The sequence below is a fragment of the Myotis myotis genome, unplaced genomic scaffold (assembly GCF_014108235.1).
Source record: "Myotis myotis isolate mMyoMyo1 unplaced genomic scaffold, mMyoMyo1.p scaffold_m19_p_51, whole genome shotgun sequence".
NCBI classification, from domain to species: Eukaryota; Metazoa; Chordata; class Mammalia; order Chiroptera; family Vespertilionidae; genus Myotis; species Myotis myotis.
The window spans coordinates 365,681-384,339 of record NW_023416359.1 but is presented as its reverse complement, the minus strand read 5'-3'; the positions used below and the strand labels follow the sequence as shown (position 1 = coordinate 384,339).

Genomic DNA, 18,659 nt, shown 5'->3' with positions numbered 1-18,659 from the left:
GGACGGGCGAGAGGGAAGGCGGAATTCTAGGTGGGGTCGGAGGTGACTGGGCTGGGGGTGGACGGCCGTGTCCGTGGGTTAGGAGATGTGAATCCTAAGAGGCTGGGTGGGCGGGGACAGGGGTCCCTGAAGGGCTCCCCCACTCCCCACCCCTCAGGGCGATGCCCGCGAGCCAGGACGGCCCCGCGTCCGTGTTGGCGTGATGCTTGTCATTTTAGGACGTGTCCGCTCTCCTGGAAGGCGGCCCGTTGGGGCGACGATACCGTACGTGGATCTGAAATGCAGGCTGGAGGGGCCGATGGCGTGGGCAACACGGGGCGCTGTGGGCACGCGGCTGAAGGGGGGGGTGAGCCCGGCATCGGGCGTTCCTATGAAGTCACTGATGAGGCTCGGACGGACCCCTGGCTGTTCGGAAAGGGGGTGTCTGTCCACCCGGTCAAGGGGGGGGGGGTGCCGAGCAGGGACAGGGCACAGTCTCCTTGTGACGTGGCTGAGCGAGCGTCACAGGGTTTGAGCTGGGGAACGTTCGTGTGCGGTCAAACCCTGCGATGACCTCTGACTACTGGCGGTTACGCCCTGGCCGGTGTGGCTCAGTGGATAGAGCGTCGGCCCGCGGACCGAAAGGTCCCGGGTTCGATTCCGGTCGAGGACACAGACCTCGGTTGCAGGCTCCTCCCCGGTCTGGGACCTGGTCGGGGCACGTGCAGGAGGCAGCCCATTGATGTGTTTCTCTCACATCGATGTTTCTCTCTGTCTCCCCCTCTCTCTTCCGCTCTCTCTAAAAATCACTGGGAAAATATCCTCGGGGGAGGAATAAAAAGAAACAGTGGCTGTTAAAATCCACGCACTTCGTAAACAGAATACGAAGGAATCAGATGTGGGACAGGTATGTCTCTGAACCTACAAGGCTAATCATTGGTAAGTTTGTGTGTGTGTGTGTATGTGTGTGTGTGAGTGTGCGTGCGTGTGTGTGTGTGTGTGAGTGTGTGTGTATGTCTGTGTGTATGTGTGTGTGTGTGAGTGTGTGTGTGAGTGTGTGTGTATGTGTGTGTGTGAGTGTGCGTGCGTGTGTGTGTGTGTGTGAGTGTGTGTGTATGTCTGTGTGTATGTGTGTGTGTGTGAGTGTGTGTGTGAGTGTGTGTGTATGTGTGTGTGAGTGTGTGTGAGTGTGTGTGTATGTGTGTATGTGTGTGAGTGTATGTGTGTGTGTGTGAGTGTGTGTGTATGTGTATGTGTGTGTGTGTGTGTGTGTGTGTGTGTGTGTGAGTGTGTGTGTATGTGTGCGAGAGTGTGTGTGTATGTGTGTGAGTGAATGTGTATGTGAGTGTGTGTGTGTGAGTGTGTGTGTATGTGTGTGAGTGAATGTGTATGTGAGTGTGTGTGTGTATGTGTGCGAGAGTGTGTGTGTATGTGTGCGAGAGTGTGTGTGTATGTGTGTGAGTGAATGTGTATGTGAGTGTGTGTGTGTGTGTATGTGTGCGAGTGTGTATGTGTATGTGTGTGAGTGAATGTGTATGTGAGTGTGTGTGTGTGAGTGTGTGTGTATGTGTGCGAGAGTGTGTGTGTATGTGTGTGAGTGAATGTGTATGTGAGTGTGTGTGTGTGAGTGTGTGTGTATGTGTGCGAGTGTGTATGTGTATGTGTGTGAGTGAATGTGTATGTGAGTGTGTGTGTGAGTGTGTGTGTATGTGTGTGTGAGTGTGTGTGTATGTGTGTTTGTGAGTGTGTGTGTGTATGTGTGTGTGTGTGAGTGTGTTAGTGTGTGTGTGTGTGAGAGAGAGAGAGAGAGAGAACATCGATGTGAGAGAGACCCACGGATGGGTTGCCTCCCCCACTCTCACTCAGACGAGGGCCGGGGATTGAGCCTGCAACCGAGGTCCGTGCCCTTGACTGGAATCGAACCCGGGACCCTTCAGGCTGAGGGCTGATGTTCCAACCACTGAGCAACATGGCCAGGGCCATAGCTGATCCGTGCTCAGCGCAGACAGCGCCGGCCAAGGCGGATTAGAAGCCCCCGGCAGGACCCTGAGCCTGGGCCGCGCCCAGCCCTGCCCTGCCCTGTGCAGGCAGCCACGCCAGGAGCAGGGGGCGGAGGGGCTGGCCCACCCCCACCCCCCGGCACCCGAGGTGAGCCGCTGCCCAGGGCGGAGTGATGTCCGGTGCTCCAGGTGGCACCCAGACGAGGGGATTGTCATCAGTGGCGGGCGAGGCCGGCTGGAAAGAGGACGGAGTGTCGGCTGCTGGGGGGGTTCATGAGCCAGGGTCTGGGGACCCCGCTTCTATGGGCACCATTTCCCCCGGGGAAGCGTGAGCGAACTATGGGAGCGGCTCGCACCTGCACCTGCACATTTCAGGCCATTGGTGACAGCGGGTGTGGGTGCAAATGAATGACGCTGTGCACGGCATTCCCATGCGGGGGGGTGATGGGGGGCCGGTCTGCAGTAGATGACACATTCCCAGCCCGGCCGCCACCTCTCCCCTGCCGAGGGCAACGGCCTATCGGGGTGACGCGTCTGGAGGAGCTGAACTCGGGGCTCCCGCAGGTGGAACGGCAGGGGGAACGGGGTCTCAGCAGGGCGCGGGGCAGAGTCCTTGGCCTGGGGCACCCCTGGCACCTCTGCTTAGAGGTAATTAGAGAGCTGGCGCCCGGGAGAGGAGCCAGGTGTCATTAGCAGCAGCGAACGCCGCCCAGACCACAGGCACACCCGGCCGCATCCCTCCATCTCCTCCAGCTTCCTGCGCGTTCTGGCTGCTCAGAATGGAAAGCCATGTGTGGCCTGGCCGGCGTGGCTCCGTGGCTGAGCGTCCACTTATGAACCAAGAGGTCAGGGTTCGATTCCCAGTCAAGGGCACATGCCCGGGTTGTGGGCTCCATCCCCAGTGGGGGGCGTGCAGGAGGCAGCCGACCCATGATTCTCTCTCATCATGGATGTTCCTTTCTCTCTCTCTCTCCCTTCCTCTCTGAGATCAATGAAAACATTTAAAAAAATAAATAGAAATCAAATCAAATCAATGGAAGATATGCTCTGGTGGAGATCCACAAAACAACAAACAAAATTAAAATAATCCTATTTAATAAAAGCCTAGGATGCTAAGTGTCCAACCGTTGGTTTGACCGGTCGACCAGTCGCTATGACGTGCACTGACCACCAGGGGGCAGACGCTCGGACCGATAGGTTAGCTTGCTGCTGGGGTCCAGCCGATCAGGACTGGGCGAGACGGGCCGGACACTCCCTGGAGCCCATGGTCTCTACCCGGCCGGCCCACCTCCCACGGTCCCTCCCCGGCCTCTAAAATATTTCTTCCAATTAATTTCCTTTCAATGTGCGTGGATCCATTGCACCGGGCTTCTAGTTAATAACCACAACACGAGAAGAAACCTTGTGTTTGGCGTCGTCACCACCCCCTCCGGTCGCTCGCTGCGTGTTCCTGCCTCTGAGAGTGAATCTAGGGCGCGAGCTAATGATGTGAGAGCCTCTTCTATTTCTGTCAAGTGCTCTGTGGGGGCCGCAGGGCGTCAGGAAAGGGGCGGAATGGAGCTGAGGTGAGCAGGACCGTGGGAGAGGGGGCTCCAGCCACAGGCTAGGTGTGACTGAGAGCTGGGTCAGCCCCCCCCAAAGGCCGGCCCTGCCCCTCCCCTGTCCCCCCTCCCTCCCCCAGGACATCCTGGGCCCAGACAGAGAAACAGGTGCCCCCACGCAGGCTCACGTGCTGCTCTTGGGCAGGTGGGAGGCTACGGGAGGGCAGGCAGGTAGAGAACAGCTCACCACGCTGCTCGGAGACGAAGACACGTGTCTCCCATAACAGCCCTGTCATCCACGTGTGTCCACAGAGACACGGTGAAATCACAGGCAACTGGGCCAACGACTCCTATCACAGAGCAGCCTGTGTCCTGCTGATTTTTAAAAATGAATTTGAAAATAAAGCTTATTTTTTCTTGGCCGATTTTTTATTTTTTTAAGATTCTCAAGAATGACTGTATCAGATCCCCGGGAAAACACATTTCACATTCCACCGCATTTGACGTAGACCCACATCCCTCATCCTGAATATTCTTTCTTTTTAAATATATTTTTATCGATTTCAGAGAGGAAGGGAGAAGGGAGAGAGAGAGAGAAACGTCCGTGATGAGAGAGAATCACTGATCGGCTGCCTCCTGCACCCTCCACACTGGGGATCGAGCCCACAACCCGGGACCCTTCAGTGCGCAGGCTGATGCTCTAACCATTGAGCCGCACTGCCCGGGGTGTGAATATTCTTAATGTCCACCGTCTGCCTGGCCCCATTGTCAACAGCAGACATCATGGGGTGCTTCCTACAGCCCTGGGCCTGCCCTGCCCAATAAGGCAGCCACCCTCACCCCACCCCGATCCCCTAAAATGTGAGCATTTGGAATGTGGCTCCTTGCAGCCGAGAGCAGACGTGCTGAGTGTAAAATGCACAGATTTCAAAGACCGGGCGTCAACAATGCATGCAAAACGCCTGCATTTTTTTTTCTTTTAAATTCTGAATATGTGTTGAACGGCAACCATTTGGATAACAGGATAGAATTAAAAAAGAAAGAATTCCATTCAGGTTGCATCGGCTGGTTTCAATGTCAGGAGGAGAAAATTGAAGGCGTGTTTGCTTATTTCTGTTTGTGCTGCTCTAGACCGCAACTTCCTCATCTTTTGCAAGAAAAGGGCCCACCCCTGTGTGCGGGCATGCGTTCGCTCCTAATTCCGGCTGTTTATGAACTAGACACTAACCCTCCTCAACCCGGGAGCTGAGATACTGGGACATAGTTGTCGTCGTTGTCATTCTTGCACAATCTAGTCCTGGTTCACGGCCACCTCGGTCCCGTTCTCTCTCGCGGTAAAGGGCACGGGAACGCCCAGACTATTACCTGGGTCATGTCCCTGGATCCTCGCCCAGGGTGACTGCGTGACCTGAGCCTTATGTCAACGAAAACTGAATCCTTTCTGTGCAGAGGGACAACAGTGTCACAGTGCGCCTCAAAGCCGCCTGGCTTCCCCGTCAACATTTCAGGAAAAAAAAAAAAAAAAGAAAAGAAATAAAATCTCTATTTACTTCCTCATTCTCCTGGGATGAAGCAAGCAGCTCCAGTAAGAATTCCCCCCAATGAGCCTGTATTCAACTCCACTTCCTTGAAAACCAAGTACGGGCGCTACAGTAACGAGGAGAACTTCTAGGGGAGGTGGTGGGGGAGGGAGATGCATTCACAATTCCTAAAAGAAAAGCAGACCTCCTGCAAAAGAACTCATTATAAACGGACTAGAGGCCCAATGCATGAAAACTCGTGCAGGAGTGGGCCTTCCTTCCCCAGGCTGCCGGCACCGGCTTCCCTCCAGCACCGGGGGCCCAGGCTGCTGCCCTCCTCGCGGCCCAAGGGCACCTGGGACCCCGGCTGGCTTCCCTGGGCCCTGGCTTCGTCAGGAAGGACATCCGGAATGACGTCTGGAAGATATCCGGTCTAATTAGCATATTACCCTTTTATTATTACGGTATAGATTATTATTATAGACCAGAGGCCCAGTGCACGAAATTCGTGCACTGGAGGGGGGGGATGGGGTCTCCTCAGCCCAGCTTGCACCCTCGGGCAATCCAGGACCCCTTGGGGGACTTCCCTCTCCCAATCCAGAACTGCTGGCTCCTAACCGCTCACCTGCCTGCCTGCCTGATCACACCTAATGGCACACCTGCCTGCCTGATCACCCCTAATCACTCTGCCTGCCTGATTGCCCCTAATGCTCGCCTGCCTGCCTGATCGCCCCTAACCGCTCACCTGCCAGCCTGATTGCCCCTAATCACTCTGCTTGCCTGATTGCCCCTAATCACTCTGCCTGCCTGATTGCCCCTAATTGATCCCCTGCCTGCCTGATCGCCCCTGACCACTCACCTGCCTGCCTGATAGCCCCTAATCACTCTGCTTGCCTGATCGCCCCTAATCACTCTGCTTGCCTGATCGCCCCTAATCACTCTGCCTGCCTGATTGCCCCTAACTGCTCACCTGCCTGCCTTATCGCTCCTAATCTCTCTGCCTGCCTGATCGCCCCTAACTGCTCGCCTGCCTGCCTGATCGCCCCTAATCACTCTGCCTGCCTGATTGCCCCTAATCACTCTGCCTGCCTGATCGCCCCTAACTGCTCACCTGCCTGCCTGATCGCCCCTAATCTCTCTGCCTGCCTGATCGCCCCTAACTGCTCACCTGCCTGCCTGATCGCCCCTAATCTCTCTGCCTGCCTGATCGCCCCTAACTGCTCACCTGCCTGCCTGATCGCCCCTAACTGCTCGCCTGCCTGCCTGATCGCCCCTAACTGCTTGCCTGCCTGCCTGATCGCCCCTGACCACCTCTGCCTCGGCCCCTGCCACTGTGGCTTCGTCCAGAATGACATCCGGAAGGTCGTTCAGCTTTCTGGTCTGATTACATAGAGTATGTTATGCTTTTATTATTATAGATACCTGGTTAGGCCAATAACAGATACAACTGCAGCTAGGCCAGGTGCTTACGATTGAGAGCAGGCATAACTGGGCAGCTTAACTGAGATAAAGTAGCCCGGGTGGAAATGCCGGGTTTCGTACTTGCTTCAATGTTGCTCGTAGAACATTCCATGCAAAGGAGATGCTATTTCTAGGAGCGCTGCTCTAGACGCGTGGTCGGCAAACGGCTGCTCAAGAGCCACACGCGGCTCTTTGGCCCCTTGAGTGTGGCTCTTCCGCAAAATACCACGTGCGGGCACACACGTACAGTGCGATTGAAACTTCGTGGCTCACGCGCAGAAGTCGGTATTTTGTGGAAGAGCCACACTCAAGGGGCCAAAGAGCCGCATGTGGCTCGTGAGCCGCCGTTTGCCGACCATTGCTCTAGGGCAGTGATGGCGAACCTTTTGAGCTCGGCGTGTCAGCATTTTGAAAAAAACTTAACTCTGGTGCCGTGTCACGTATAGAAATTTTTTTATCTTTGCAACCATAGTAAAACAAAGACTTCTATTTTTGATGTTTATTTTATATATTTAAATGCCATTTAACAAAGAAAAACCAAGCAAAAAAATGAGTTCGCCTGTCACCTCTGACACACGTGTCATAGGTTCGCCATCACTGGTCTAGACCATAGACTTCCTTCTCTTGCAGGGAGAAGGGCCCATCCCCGTGCAATTAATTGCAGTTCTAGACGAACGAGGAAATTTTGAAAAGAGAGAGAGAGAGAATAAGCAGAGGTGAATTTCTGAAAACTCTGTGCAAGGCAATACCACCTCAAAGAACAGCCAGGACAGGAGACAAAAAGGGATGGGGAAAGGGCTTAGGTCTTATCTTCCCCAAGGGCCACGGATTCTCGGTTTTCAGGGGATTGGGTACCAGCACCAGGAGCGACAGCCTTAAACCAGCAAAGAGGAGACCCCGGCCGGCTGGGGCGGAGAGCCATCTGCAAGCCTGGCCACGTAAGTCACCTCTCATCGCTTCAGGGAACAGCTAAGGATTCCAGAGGCCGCAGTAAGCATCCAGCCAGCCCATTGAGAAGTTAATAAATTTAATTTTAACGAGGCAGCTCCGTTTGCATTAAAATTCATGAGCCTCCCGCCCCAGGTTCCCTGGATCTTTGCTTGGGAGGTTCAGGAATTGGATATTGTCACTGCTTTAGCCACCTGAGCAAGGAAATTCACGTACGTCCACAAACTGTAGTTAGGAACCCCAAAAGCTTTGTGAAACGGGGTCGTGTCGGAATTAGGAGCTGCATACGCTCATGTTCTCGCCCATTACCGACCTCTATGGGGATTTTTTTTTTATGTTTTATTTTTTCCCGGAGGAATTTGTCTGGTTAATCTCTCTGGGTCCATAAATAGACTTTTGGCCCTGGCTGGGTTGGCTCAGTGGATACAGCGTCGGCCTGGGGACTGAAGGGGCCCGGGTTCGGTTCTGGTCAAGGCCATGTACCTTGGTTGCGGGCACATCTCCAGTAGGGGGTGTGCAGGAGGCAGGTGTTTCATGTTTTCTCTCTCATTGATGTTTCTCCCTTCCTCTCTGTAAAAAATCAATAAAATAAATTTAAAAAAAAAAAAAAGAGAGAGACTTTTATTTGTGGGCCTTTTCCAAAAAAGTAAATAAATAATCCAGTCTCATTAGTACTGAACCATCTAGCAAAGTGACCGGCGAGGGGGTCAAGGTCAACACCCCATGTGAGATGAGTCCACGCGTTATATTTAGAATCCGATTGATCTGCAGTGCTTTCGCAGCTGGGCGACCTGGGGCGAGTCCTTTTCCCTGTCTGGGCTGCAGCGTTTCTGTTTTGCATTAGCCCCGTGCAAACTGTGTCCTCCGGTTTCTGTTTTGCATTAGCCTCGAGTTGCAACTGTTTCCTCTAGGATTTTAGGCGAGGACGGAATAAACAGACGTGCACGCCCAGCGGGTCGACATCAAGTAAGCGGGCATTTTTTTTTTTTTTTTTTTTAAGTCCTAGGAAGCCTTCTTGGGGGGGCTGGGAAGGGTGGATATGGGGTCGGGCTATGGGGTCGCGCTCAGGCAGCGTGTCCCTGGGGCTATGCACTGAGCATTTTCTGCTTTGATTTCTACTTGGAGTGCGACGTGGCTGGCGAAGTCAGGGTGTCTCCGGGGCTGTAGGGTGCAGAGAGCAGCAAGTCTCTCAAATGCATCGCCCCGTGCGCTTCTCCCACTTGCAGGCTTTGGGGGTAAAAATTGCAGATTCTGAGCTGGCGGGTGTGGGCTGCTGAGCGGCCGGGACGCTCGTGAGGGTCCTGGCACCCGCGCCCCACAGGCATTGGGGGGGGGGAGGCGCTGGGCAGTGCATGGCGGGAGGTGCAGCAGCAGCAGCAGCCCTGGCCTCCACCCCCTGGCCGGCCGACAGCACCCCCCCCTCCCTCCAGCGAGGCCACTGCAAATGCCTCCGGACATGGTCAGATGTCCGCACACGGTCGGGTGGAGGAGGACGGCTGCTCTGCAAGTACCGACCGGCCAGGTGGGTGCAGCCCCGGGTGCAGGCGGGGAAACCGAGGCCCGTGCTGCGCGCGCACCTCCCGGCGGCGCAGGGGCAGCGGGCGGAGGGTCCTGCGAGACGGTGCGCCCTTCCGCGCCGCGACCCCTCGCACGGCGCGATCACCGGAAGTGGGTGCCCCGAGCGGCGCCGGCGCCAAAGCCCCGTGCGCATGCGCGCCGCCGGTCTGACGGGGCCCCGGCCGGCCCGCGCGCCCCCCTCGGGGGTCCCGGGCATGGCCGCCCATTCGCGACCCCGAGCCGCCCTCGCGCGACGCGGCCGGCGACTACTCACCCAGAAGGAGGCCGTCCATGTCGAAGAGCAGGTGGGTGACGGGCCGCGGGGAGGCCATGGGCGCCGCCATTTGTGCCGCCGGGTTTCGCCGGGTGGGGGCGGGGAGGGAGGAGGTGCGCGCGCGCCCGCCCGCTCGCCCCGCGGCCCCGCGCACGCGCGCTCCGGGGCGATGCCGCGCACGTCGCCTTCCCCTCCCCCCCACAAAGCCAGTCTGCGCATGCGCACCCAGGACCGCCTCCACCCGCGGGCCCCGGGGCGGCGCGCGCACGCGCCCTCGGCCCCGTCCGGGTACGCGCCCCCGCACACGCGCGCTCGCTCTGGACCTCGCGGGCCTGTCCTGCGCACGCGCACCCGGGCTTTCTCGGTCTGTAGCCTAGGGACTGTGGGGCAGGGATGATGCTCAAAGTCTAGGGACCCATGGCGCCGACTTGGGGCAAATGCATGGCTGGAATTTGGACCAAGTGCGGACGGAGGGGAAAGCTAGAGGGTCGTTGGGGGGGAAGGGTGCAGAGGTGCTCGCGTTGGCGCCCCCGCGAGCCTCCAGGTCGAGGTGCAGCCCGGGGCCTCAGTCCCAGGACCTGCTGGCGCATGCGCAGAGGCGCTAAGGTCTGCAGCTTTGGCACCTCATGCTTCTTGGCATCGCCTATAGCATCAAGGGCTGGTGCACTGTCCTCGGGCAAAGCCCCGAGGCCGGAGCTGATAGGAAAGGCCTGTGATAAGAAGACTTTTTTTTTTTTAATGCCTCCGGGTTTTGGTCCTTTTACAGCCCTTCTGCATTGCCACCTGCAAGGCATGTGCACCCCATGCTCAGAAATGCCTTTTTGTCCCTGGTTCTGTGGCTGCTCCTTGAGGTTGCACACGCGCGTTTGATCGTCGGGATGCAACCTTCCCAGAAGCAGGAACGAGAAAGCCCCAGCGATTTTATTTTATTTATTATTATTTTAAAAATATATTTTATTGATTTTTTTACAGAGAGGAAGGGAGAGGGTTAGAAACATTGATGGGAGAGAAACATCGATCAGCTGCCTCCTGCACACCCGCTACTGGGGATGTGCCCACAACCAAGGTACGTGCCCTTGACCAGAATCGAACCCAGGACCCATGAGTCCACAGGCCGGAGCTCTATCCACTGAGCCACACGGGTCAGGGCAGCCCCAGAGATTTTAAAATGTGGGGGTTGGCCCGGCGGCCGGCAGGCGTGGCCCTGGGGTTGACCATCAGCCTACGGACCGGGAGGCCAGGGTTCGGTTCCCAAGTTGCAGGCTCCATCCCCGGGGTGGGGTGTGCAGGAGGCAGCTGATCCGTGATTCTTATTCTCATTTTCATCCTCGATGTCTGTCTGTCTGTCTTTCTCTCTCTCTCTCTTTCCCCCTCTCCCTTCCTCTCTGAAATCAGTAAAAATAGATTTAAAATAAAGTAAATAAATAAAACGCAAAGGCTGTATTTCTGGTGCACACGGGACGCTACCATTCGGCAAGCTTACCTATCCATGGGTGTGAACCTCCCTGCCTCAGTTTGCTCACCTGTAAAATGGGCTGTCAGATGGCATGAGGCAGGTGCAGCTCGGTACTACAAAGAGCGTATTTTCAATTGATTTGGGTCTTCCTAGAGCTGTGGCTGTAAGAGACCCTCCTCCCCTCACCCCCATTTAATCCCATCTTGAATCTCCCCTGAGGACTTGGAGAAGGAAATGCATCCATCAGTTAGGCCAGTGGTCGGCAAACTCTTTAGTCAACAGAGCCAAATATCAACAGGACAACGATGGAAATTTCTTTCTTTTTTTTTTTATATATATATATATTTTTTTAAATATATTTTATTGATTTTTTACAGAGAGGAAGGGAGAGAGACAGTTAGAAACATTGATGGGAGAGAAACATCGATCAGCTGCCTCCTGCACACCCGCTACTGGGGATGTGCCCACAACCAAGGTACGTGCCCTTGACCAGAATCGAACCCAGGACCCATGAGTCCACAGGCCGGAGCTCTATCCACTGAGCCACCCGGGTCAGGGCAGCCCCAGAGATTTTAAAATGTGGGGTTGGCCCGGCGGCCGGCAGGCGTGGCCCTGGGGTTGACCATCAGCCTACGGACCGGGAGGCCAGGGTTCGGTTCCCAAGTTGCAGGCTCATCCCGGGTGGGGTGTGCAGGAGGCAGCTGGTCCGTGATTCTTATTCTCATTCTCATCCTCGATGTCTGTCTGTCTGTCTCTCTGTCTCTCTCTTTCTCTCTCTCCCCCCCTCTCCCTTCCTCTCTGAAATCAGTAAAAATAGATTTAAAATAAAGTAAATAAATAAAACGCAAAGGCTGTATTTCTGGTGCACACGGGACGCTACCATTCGGCAAGCTTACCTATCCAATGGGTGTGAAACCTCCCTGCCTCAGTTTTGCTCACCTGTAAAATGGGCTGTCAGATGGCATGAGGCAGGTGCAGCTCGGTACTACAAAGAGCGTATTTTCAATTGATTTGGGTCTTCCTAGAGCTGTGGCTGTAAGAGACCCTCCTCCCCTCCACCCCCATTTAATCCCATCTTGAATCTCCCCTGAGGACTTGGAGAAGGAAATGCATCCATCAGTTAGGCCAGTGGTCGGCAAACTCTTTAGTCAACAGAGCCAAATATCAACAGGACAACGATGGAAATTTCTTTCTTTTTTTTTTTATATATATATATATATTTTTTTAAATATATTTTATTGATTTTTTACAGAGAGGAAGGGAGAGAGACAGTTAGAAACATTGATGGGAGAGAAACATCGATCAGCTGCCTCCTGCACACCCGCTACTGGGGATGTGCCCACAACCAAGGTACGTGCCCTTGACCAGAATCGAACCTAGGACCCTTGAGTCCACAGGCCGGAGCTCTATCCACTGAGCCACACCGGTCAGGGCAGCCCCAGAGATTTTAAAATGTGGGGGTTGGCCCGGCGGCCGGCAGGCGTGGCCCTGGGGTTGACCATCAGCCTACGGACCGGGAGGCCAGGGTTCGGTTCCCAAGTTGCAGGCTTCATCCCCGGGGTGGGGTGTGCAGGAGGCAGCTGGTCCGTGATTCTTATTCTCATTCTCATCCTCGATGTCTGTCTGTCTCTCTCTCCCCCCTCTCCCTTCCTCTCTGAAATCAGTAAAAATAGATTTTAAATAAAGTAAATATATAAAACGCAAAGGCTGTATTTCTGGTGCACACGGGACGCTACCTTTCGGCAAGCTTACCCATCCAAGGGGCAGTGAAACCTCCCTGCCTCAGTTTTCCTCACCTGTAAAATGGGCTGTCAGATGGCACGAGGCAGGTGCAGCTCGGTACTACAAAGAGCGTATTTTCAATCGATTTAGGTCTTTCTAGAGCTGTTGCTGTAAGAGACCCTCCTCCCCCTCCCCCATTTAATGCCATCTTGAATCTCCTCTGAGGACTTGGAGAAGGAAATGCATCAATCAGTTAGGCCAGTGGTCGGCAAACTCTTTAGTCAACAGAGCCAAATATCAACAGGACAACGATAGAAATTTCTTTTGAGAGCCACATTTTTTAAACTTAAACTATATAGGTAGGTACATTGTTATTCACTTAATTATGGTCCTCCTAAAGCTTAGGAAGAGCCACACTCAAGGGGACAAAGAGCCGCCTGTGGCTCGAGAGCCGAAGTTTGCTGACCACGGGTCTAAGGGATCTTCATTTCTCCGGAGGCCTCTTGCCTCCGCGTGTACACAGCCTTCTTACCCTCTGCCTCTTCCTTCTGTCTTCTCTCTCTCTGTCTATTTTTGTGCAAAATTTATTCGTTGGGGGCAAGGACAGCGGGATTCATGGATTGCCACCCACCCTCAGGTCCCCATGGTCACTTGATACCGTAGTAAAGACTCTCGCCCACCTGGTGTGGGTCGGTGGTTGAGAGCCGGCCTATGAACCAGGAGGTCAGGGTGCGATTCCCGGTCAAGGGCACATGCCCAGGTTTCGGGCTCGATTCCCAGTTGGGGGCATGCAGGAGGCAGCAGATCAAAGACTCTCATCATTGATGTTTCTATCTCTCTGTCTCCCTTCCTCTCTGAAATCAATAAAAAAATAAAAATGAAATGTATTTGTATTTGTTCATCATTTTATGTTGTTCTTTATATTCCATAAATGAGAAGGCAGGGGAGGGTTGGGGTAAGGGGTGAGAGATCAACCAAAGGACTCGTATGCATGCCTATCTGCCTAACCAATGGACACAGACACCGGGGGGTGAGGGCATGAGTGTGGGGTGGGGGGTGGGAGGCAATGGGGGGATAAGGACACATAGGTAATACCTTAATCAATTAAAAAAAAATATATATATATAAAATATATATATTTGTATTGATTTCAGAGAGGAAGGGAGAGGGAGAGAGATATAGAAACCTCAGTGATGAGAGAGAATCACGGACCGGCTGCCTCCTGCACGCCCCCCACTGGGGATGGAGCCCGCAACCCGGGCCTGTGCCCTTGACCGGGAATCGAACCCGGGACCTCCTGGTTCATAGGTCGACGCTCACCACTGAGCCCCGCCGGCCGGGCCAGGTGTCCAGTTTAAAGAGGGATGAGTCGTCCGTGGTTCAATTGGCCCTTTGTCCCGTGGCAGCTGCAGAGAAGCCACCAGCCCTCGGGTGACCCGGGCACGCTCGTCCCTAACAGACGGTCCCTTATGTCACTCTCCCGGGGCCTGGCCAGGTGCCCGCGAGGCTCCCGACGGAGCTGGGAGACGTGCAGGGCGAGGCCTTGGGCCCTGCACCTGAGAGGGGGCAGGCGGGGCAGCCCTGCCTGGGCCCGGCCTCCGCTCTCGGACCCGACCAGCACAGCTCCCCATTCTTGCGTTTCTCTCCGCGTTTCCCAGCGTCTTACGTTGTGGGTAAGTGATCGAATTCTAAAATCCCTCAGAGAGAACAAGTGTGAAAATTAAATGCCTTCATGGTTGTGTCAAAAGGATATATATATATATGTATATGTATATGCGCACATAAAATTTATATGTGATATATATATCCAAAAATAGTTCACGTGTATACACATTTATGTGTGTATGTATATATATCTATAATATCTATGTTAATAAAAGCGTAATGTGCTAATTAGACCAGACAGCCGAACGACCTTCCGGATGTCATTCTGGACATCCTTCCGGACGGAGCCCTGGTGACGGGGCCGAGGCAGAGGCGGTTTGGGGGCGATTAGGCAGCCAGGCGAGTGCTTAGGGGCGATCAGGCAGGCAGGCGAGTGGTTAGGGGCGATCAGGCAGGCAGGCGAGTGGTTAGGGGCGATCAGGCAGCCAGGTGAGTGCTTAGGGGCGATCAGGCAGGCAGGCAGGCGAGTGGTTAGAGGCGATCAGGCAGGCAGGCGAGTGGTTAGGGGTGGATCAGGCAGGCAGGTGAGTGGTTAGGGGCGATCAGGCAGGCAGGCAGGCGAGTGGTTAGAGGCGATCAGGCAGGCAGGCGAGTGGTTAGGGGTGGATCAGGCAGGCAGGTGAGTGGTTAGGGGTGGATCAGGCAGGCAGGCGAGAGGTTAGGGGCGATCAGGCAGGCAGGCGAGTGGTTAGGGGTGGATCAGGCAGGCAGGCGAGAGGTTAGGGGCGATCAGGCAGGCAGGTGAGTGGTTAGGGGTGGATCAGGCAGGCAGGCGAGAGGTTAGGGGCGATCAGGCAGGCAGGCGAGTGGTTAGGGGTGGATCAGGCAGGCAGGCGAGAGGTTAGGGGCGATCAGGCAGGCAGGCGAGTGGTTAGGGGTGATCAGGCAGGTGAGTGGTTAGGGGCGATCAGGCAGGCAGGCGAGTGGTTAGGAGCCAGGGGTCCCGGATTGTGAGAGGGATGTCCGACTACTGGTTTCGGCCCGATCCCACAGGCACTCGGACATCCCCCGAGGGGCCCCGGATTGCGAGAGAGTGCAGGCCAGGCTGAGGTACCCCCACCTCTACCCCCCTCCCCCGCCTGTACAGATTTGGTGCACCGGGCCTCTAGTTTATATATAAAGTGAGAATAAAGGAAGGAAGGAAGATCCGAAAAAATGAACAAGGAGAAACAGTTTTTAAAAAAATATATTTGTATGGCCCTGGCTGGTGTGGCTCAGTGGGTAGGGCGTCAGCCTGCAGACTGAAGGGTTCTGGGTTCGATTCCCGGTCAAGGGCACAGGCCCGGGTTGGGGGCTCGATCCCCAGTGGGGGGCGTGCAGGAGGCAGCCGGTCAGTGATTCTCTCTCATCATTGATGTCTCTCTCTCTCTCTCTCGGCCCCTCCTTTCTGTCTTTGCAATAAAAAATATATATTGAAATGAAAATACATTTTTATTGATTTCAGACAGGAAGGGAGAGGGAGAGGGAGATAGAAGCCTCAATGATGAGAGAGACTCACGGATCGGCTGCCTCCTGCAGGCCCCCTATTGGGGATCGAGCCCCCAACCCCGCAATCCGGGCACGTGCCTTTGACCGGGAATCGAACCCTGACCCCTGAGGGCATTGAGCAAGCAGCCGGCGGCAGCGGGGGCGAAAGCCAGCTCTGCAGCCGCCGCCTCTTCCTCCCCAGGTGACATCAGCCGGGGAAGGGCGGCGCCCCGGCCTCCGCCCTCATCCACCAGCGATGTGCTCACAGCCGCTGCACACGGTGGACACCCGCCACCCCGGGGGGGTGGGGGGGTCTCTGACGCTCTGCCCGTTTTTATTTCTAACGCCCCGTTCCCCAAACACCTCGCCCACAAAGGATGAGCTCACCGGCCGGCGTGGCCCAGTGGTGAGCGTCGAGCTGTGATCCAGAAGGTCAGGGTTCGAATCCCGGTCAAGGGCACAGGCCCGGGATGTGGGCTCGATCCCCAGTAGGGGGCGTGCAGGAGGTGGCCGATCCGTGATTCTCTCTCATCGTGGATGTTTCTGTCTCTTTCTCCCTCTCCCTTCCTCTCTGAAATCAATTAAAAAAAAAATCTTCTGCCCTGGCCAGTTTGGCTCAGTGGGTAGAGCGTCGGCCGTTGGACCGAAGGGTCGGTCCTGGGTTCGATTCTGGTTAAGGGCACGTTCCAGGGTGCCCAGTAGGGCGGCGTGCAGGAAGCAGCCGATCCGTGATTCTCATCATGGATGTCTCTCCCTCTCCCTTCTCCCTTCCTCTCGGAAATCAATAATAATATAAACAAAATAATAATAATTTAAGAAAAACGGAGAAAATAAATTCCTTAAAGCATCCTCGCAGTGCAGATGCTTGCTGCAGACCCTGGGAGACCAGACCTCGTCTCAGCGGATAGAGCGTCGGCCTGGGGACTGACGGGTCCCGGGTTCGATTCCGGTCAAGGGCACGTGCCCAACGAATGGCATCGGAGGGAAAATAGGAAAGAAGCTACTAGAACAGCGGTTCTCAACCTGTGGGTCGCGGCCGCTTTGGGGGTCGAACGACCCTCTCCCAGGGGTCGCCTCAGACCGTCGGAAAACACATCTATAATCACATATTGTTTTTGTGATTGATCGCTGTGCTTTGATGATATTCAATGTGTCACCATGAAAATGCATCCTGCAGATCAGATGTTTCCATGACGATTCGTAACAGCAGCCACATGACAGCGATGACGTAGCCGCGAGAATAATGTTATGGTGGGGGGTCCCCACAGCATGGGGAGCTGTATTCAAGGGTCGCGACGTTAGGGAGGTCGAGAACCACGGGTCTAGAGGAAGCTGGTTGTCCTGGGGTCCTGGGTTCCGATCGCCCCAGGACGTGAACGCACAGGGTCCCCAGCCACGCCCTCAGTCATCGCCGATAAGATAGGGTTTGGCCTCCACCCCCCGGGGCTGACGGGGCTTGGCTCACCGCCTGACCTGGGCATCCGTCGGCCAGGAATGCATTCCTCCGGGCGCTGTGTGCCCTGCCCGTGGGCGTCCCGGGCATAGCAGGGCCGGCCGGGCTCCGTGCATGGGGCCAAGGGTGAGCGGGTGAGCCGTTCTGACCGACACGGGCAGGTCCCCGCGTGTCAGGGTGCCCCCCGGGCCTCTGCGGACACCTGTTCCGTTTCTCTGCCCTGGGCGCCAAAATTGCTCCCCGTAAACGTGCTGGGTTTTTTGTTGTTTTTTTTTTGCCCGAGGTGCCAGCAGGTACAGAAAGATCGCACTGACGAGTTCAGACGCCCGATGGGCTCACGGCTCTGTCCGGCCAGGAAGTGGCTGGCGGCTGAGTGATGTCTGAGTCGCGTGGGGCGGAGGGCAGGCCGGGTGAGGGAGACGGGCAGCTGAATAGCTTTTTTATGAGAGATTCATTCTCCGCTTCCCCGGGGATGACAGCAGGACCGGGGGCCGGGTGGCCCCATATAACCGGCCGTGCTGCTCAATGGTTATCGACTCCCCGGGAGGGCAGGCTGGGCGCCGGGTGTGGGAAGCCGCGCGAGGTTCCCCCCGAGGGAGGCACAGCGTCCGCCTGTCTGTCTGTCTGCCTGTCTGCCCGCCCGGGTTCCAGGGAGCAGCCCCGTCCGAAGGCCTCGCTCGTCAGACGCCGTGAGTGCGATGGATTTATTTTTATTTTTTTCTTCCCGGCGGGCTGCTCAGATGTGGAGATAAGTTGCGACGTTAGGGCTGGGGAAGGAGTCCTCAGGCTTGTGTTTGCGTGTCTTTCTGGACTAAAGCGTGGGTGCGGTGAGGTTCATTAAAAAAAAAAAAGAAATTAGGCTGTGGCCGGTGTGGCTCAGTGGATAGAGCGTCGGCCTGCGGACGGAAGGGTCCCGGGTTCGATTCCGGTCAAGGGCACACGCCCGGGTTGCGGGCTCAATCCCCAGTGTGGGGGCGTGCAGGAGGCGGCCGGTCTGTGATTCTCTCCCATCGTCGATGTTTCTCTCTCCCTGTCCCTTCCTCTCTGAAATCAATAATAATATAAACAAAATAATAATAATTTTAAAAAAAACTAAGAAAAGAAAATCCTAAAAACTAAGAAAATAAAATCCTAAAAACTAAGAAAATAAAATCCTAAACAACTAAGAAAAGAAAATATGTTTTTAAAAAAATTAGCCCTGGCTGGTGTGGCTCGGCCTGCAGACTCAAGGGTCCCGGGTTCGAATCCAGTCAAGGGCACACGCCCGGGTTGCGGGCTCGATCCCCAGTGTGGGGGCGTGCAGGAGGCAGCCGATCAATGGTTCTCTCTCATCAGTGATGTTTCTCTCTCTCCCTCTCCCTTCCTCTCTGAAACCCATAAAAATATATATATATTTTTTAAATTAAGGAGCTAATTCTTATCTCGGGGAGTCCGTTAAAAACCGTCTTCCGTGGAAAGAATTCAAGCTTGTACACCCTTCCCTGTCGCGTTGAATTGTTGGGTTTTTTTTTAAATGTTTAAGACCTCTCGCCACAGTTTGCTAATTACCATGTTTTCATTTGCCCATCGGCCCAGAACAAAGAGGTATTTTTGGGGGGGCACAGAGAGAGTAGGAG

At 55.2% G+C, this 18,659-nt stretch overlaps 2 protein-coding genes across 4 annotated transcripts in view; one reads left to right on the top strand and one right to left on the bottom strand.

Moving 5' to 3' along the window:
• The window catches only part of LOC118657324 (pseudouridine 5'-phosphatase), a 36,797-nt gene extending 27,358 nt beyond the window's left edge, over nt 1-9,439 (bottom strand). The window contains exon 1 of the mRNA XM_036311175.1: nt 9,281-9,439. Within this exon, the coding sequence (XP_036167068.1) occupies nt 9,281-9,350 (70 nt within the window). The 5' untranslated portion in view covers nt 9,351-9,439. The remainder of the gene's footprint in view (nt 1-9,280) is intronic.
• The window catches only part of STS (steroid sulfatase), a 76,408-nt gene continuing 66,081 nt past the window's right edge, over nt 8,333-18,659 (top strand). Inside the window, exon 1 of one of the 3 annotated variants that reach the window (XM_036311172.1) lies at nt 8,333-8,415. Coding sequence is in view for 1 of the 3 variants with exons in the window: in XM_036311171.1 (XP_036167064.1) it covers nt 9,298-9,311 (14 nt within the window). In the remaining 2 variants the exon portion in view is untranslated. Of the gene's footprint in view, nt 8,416-8,870; nt 8,972-9,156; nt 9,312-18,659 lie in introns of those variants that run through there. The other 2 variants (XM_036311173.1, XM_036311171.1) reach the window with 2 other exon arrangements.